At 40.1% G+C, this 3,192-nt stretch overlaps 1 protein-coding gene across 1 annotated transcript; it reads left to right on the top strand.

Moving 5' to 3' along the window:
- The first annotated feature begins 361 nt into the window (after positions 1–361).
- LOC17876122 (L-type lectin-domain containing receptor kinase S.6) lies at positions 362–2,428 on the top strand. The gene has a single exon (XM_006281670.1). It carries the CDS (start codon positions 362–364, stop codon positions 2,426–2,428), a length of 2,067 nt encoding a protein of 688 aa, XP_006281732.1.
- Positions 2,429–3,192: the final 764 nt, after the last annotated feature.

Genomic DNA, 3,192 nt, shown 5'->3' with positions numbered 1-3,192 from the left:
TGGGTAATTTGAGGTTATCCAAAGACTACTCTGTCCTTTGCTATTACCCCAAAACAAATTGGGATCGATAAAACCTAAGTTTAGTGTAATTCCATTAACCCCGGTTTAGTGAATCCGTCAATCCAATTAAACGGTTTAATCGATTCGACAATTTTTATGTACGTAATGTATTAATAGACCAAAATTTTTTAAACCATGTATTTTATTTCCAATCAAATAACATTGGGTATTAAACTTCTAAATTAAAATTAGTTGAGGAATTTTTATGGAATTTTCCCTTTTAAGTTTCCATTACAAAACGATTTGAACCAAAAGATCACTTCCAAGAAACTAACACAAACCACATGACACAAGAACAGAGATGAATCATCATCATCACTCTCTTCCTTGTCTCTTCTTGTTCTACCTAATCCTCTTCATTTCCCAAGATTTTCCCACACTTTCTCACCGTTTCTCGCCGCCACTGCACAACTTAACGCTCTACGGCGACGCATACTTCCGAGACCGTACAATCTCCCTCACACGACAACAACCCTGTTTTCCCTCCGCCACAACACCGCCGTCAAACCCATCTTCCTCCGGCATCGGACGAGCTCTATACGTTTACCCAATCAAGTTCTCCGAACCTTCAACAAACACAACCGCTTCTTTCTCTTGCCGCTTTTCTTTCTCAATCATCGCTTCACCTTCTTGCCCTTTCGGTGACGGCTTCGCTTTCTTGATCACATCCAATGCTGACTCCTTCGTCTTCTCTAATGGCTTCTTGGGTTTACCAAATCCGCATGATTCCTTCATCGCCGTCGAGTTCGATACACGATTTGACCCGGGTCATGGTGATATTAACGATAACCACGTTGGTATCGATGTTAACTCAGTCTTCTCTGTTTCCTCTGTTGATGCGCTATCAAAAGGGTTTGATCTTAAGAGTGGTAGAGAGATGATGGCGTGGATTGAGTATAGTGATGTTCTTAAACTCATTAGGGTTTGGGTTGGTTATTCACGTGTTAAGCCGACAAGTCCTATTTTAGCAACACAGATTGATCTCTCTGGTAAAGTCAAAGAGTATATGCACGTTGGTTTCTCTGCTTCTAATGCTGCTGCTAGTGTTGGTGGGTCAGCTTTACATATCGTTGAGCGGTGGAAATTTACAACCTTTGCGTCTCATTCTGATGCTATTCAAGAAGAGGATAGTGAGGAAGAGGAGGAAGAAGTTTCAAGGAATCCGATTCGACCTAAAGGTTTTGGCTTTAGGGTTTCAGTTGTTGGATTCAAGATCCCGTTTTGGAGTCTTTTACCTGGTTTGGCTGCAATTGTTGTTCTTGTGGGGTTTATTGTTTTCTCATTGATTGTTGGCAAGAAGAAGATTACTGAAGAAGGAGCTGACACAGGGCTTACTCGGATGCCGGGAAGGTTATCCTTGGCTGAGATCAAATCCGCAACATTGGGATTCAATGAGAACACAATCGTGGGTCAAGGAGCTTCAGCTACTGTGTACAGAGGCTCTATTCCTTCCATTGGATCTGTAGCCGTAAAGCGTTTTGATAGAGAGCATTGGCCACAGTGTAACCGTAACCCTTTCACAACAGAGTTCACAACAATGACTGGTTACTTGAGGCACAAGAATCTTGTTCAGTTCCAGGGTTGGTGTAGTGAAGGAACAGAGACGGCACTAGTGTTTGAGTACTTGCCAAACGGAAGTTTAAGTGAGTTTCTACATAAGAAACCCTCATCTGATCCATCAGAAGAGTTCATAGTTCTCTCTTGGAAACAGAGGGTAAACATCATTCTAGGTGTTGCTTCTGCACTTACTTATCTACACGAAGAATGTGAGAGACAGATCATTCACCGTGACGTCAAGACATGTAACATAATGCTTGATAGTGAGTTTAACGCAAAACTTGGTGATTTCGGGTTAGCTGAGATTTATGAGCACAATGCGTTGCTATCTGGACGAGCAGCTACACTCCCAGCAGGTACTATGGGTTACTTGGCACCTGAATACGTGTACACAGGTGTGCCCTCTGAAAAAACCGACGTGTACAGCTTCGGTGTGGTGGTTCTTGAAGTGTGTACGGGGCGTATGGCTGTGGGGAATGACGGGACGGGGCTTGTAGACTTTATGTGGAACCTCTGGGAGACAGGGAAGTTTCTGACTGGTGCTGACATTATGCTGAAGGAAGACTTTGATGCAGAGGAAATGGAAAGGGTGTTGATGGTTGGGATGGTTTGTACGCATGCTGACTGTGAGAAGCGGCCAAAGGTAAAGGAAGCTGTGAGGATTATACGTGGGGAGGCACCCTTACCAGTTCTTCCGGCGAAGAAGCCTTTGCTGAGAATCCGGTCGGCTATAGAAGCGGAAGAGATGATTGCTGATGATTTGGTTGGGGAGGATCTTCCTTGGATGACGCCTAAATCTAACTTTAGCTAACTGATATTTTTGGGGCTTTATGTAATTGGTAAATGTTTTGGAAATTTCGACTCTTTTTGTTGGTTAGTATTGGAAACGAATTACATTTGTCGATTGCAAAATTTCATATTTGCCATATGGCAAACTTTACCAAAAATTGTTTTTATTACGTGTGTTTGTAAATTAGTGACACAAATTCCAAACAATAAGTGCAGCTCCGATGGTCTAGAATCCTTAACCAAAATAAGAGCCGCTCCAATGGTTAAGGATTCTAAACCATATCTATAACCAAAATAAAGAAAAAGTTTAAATTAAGAAACTGTGAAAGTTGTTTATTTTAAACAAGTCCAATGGTAAGTATTTACAATGAAGTTTTTAAGATTTAAAAAAATTGTATTACATGAGTGTATAACTTGATACACACTCAAATTGTGTATTGTTGTCATACTTTGGTTCCCACGATGAGTATGTTTTGGTTCAAACCTAAAATCAGTGAACAAAGAGCATATCAAAAACTGATCCATGGATTCAAAGTTTAAAACATATCTAAACTGTTTCATGCATTCGAAGTTCAAAATCAGATTCTATTCATTCATAAGTTTAAGAGATATCAAAACTGATTCATTCATTCAAACTTAAAAATTGGATTCATTCATGATTCATTCAAAATCATATTCAATTCATACAAAGTTCAAGACTTATAAAGACTTAATTATGATCGGATCCGCGTTATAACGCGGGAGAAAATTTCTAGTTTTTTTTGTTTTTTGTTTTGAAGTAAATGA

The sequence above is a fragment of the Capsella rubella genome, unplaced genomic scaffold (genome assembly GCF_000375325.1).
Source record: "Capsella rubella cultivar Monte Gargano unplaced genomic scaffold, Caprub1_0 scaffold_8, whole genome shotgun sequence".
In the NCBI taxonomy this organism is placed as follows: Eukaryota; Viridiplantae; Streptophyta; class Magnoliopsida; order Brassicales; family Brassicaceae; genus Capsella; species Capsella rubella.
Note: the sequence above shows the minus strand (reverse complement) of the source record. Positions and strands in the feature narration are given on the sequence as shown.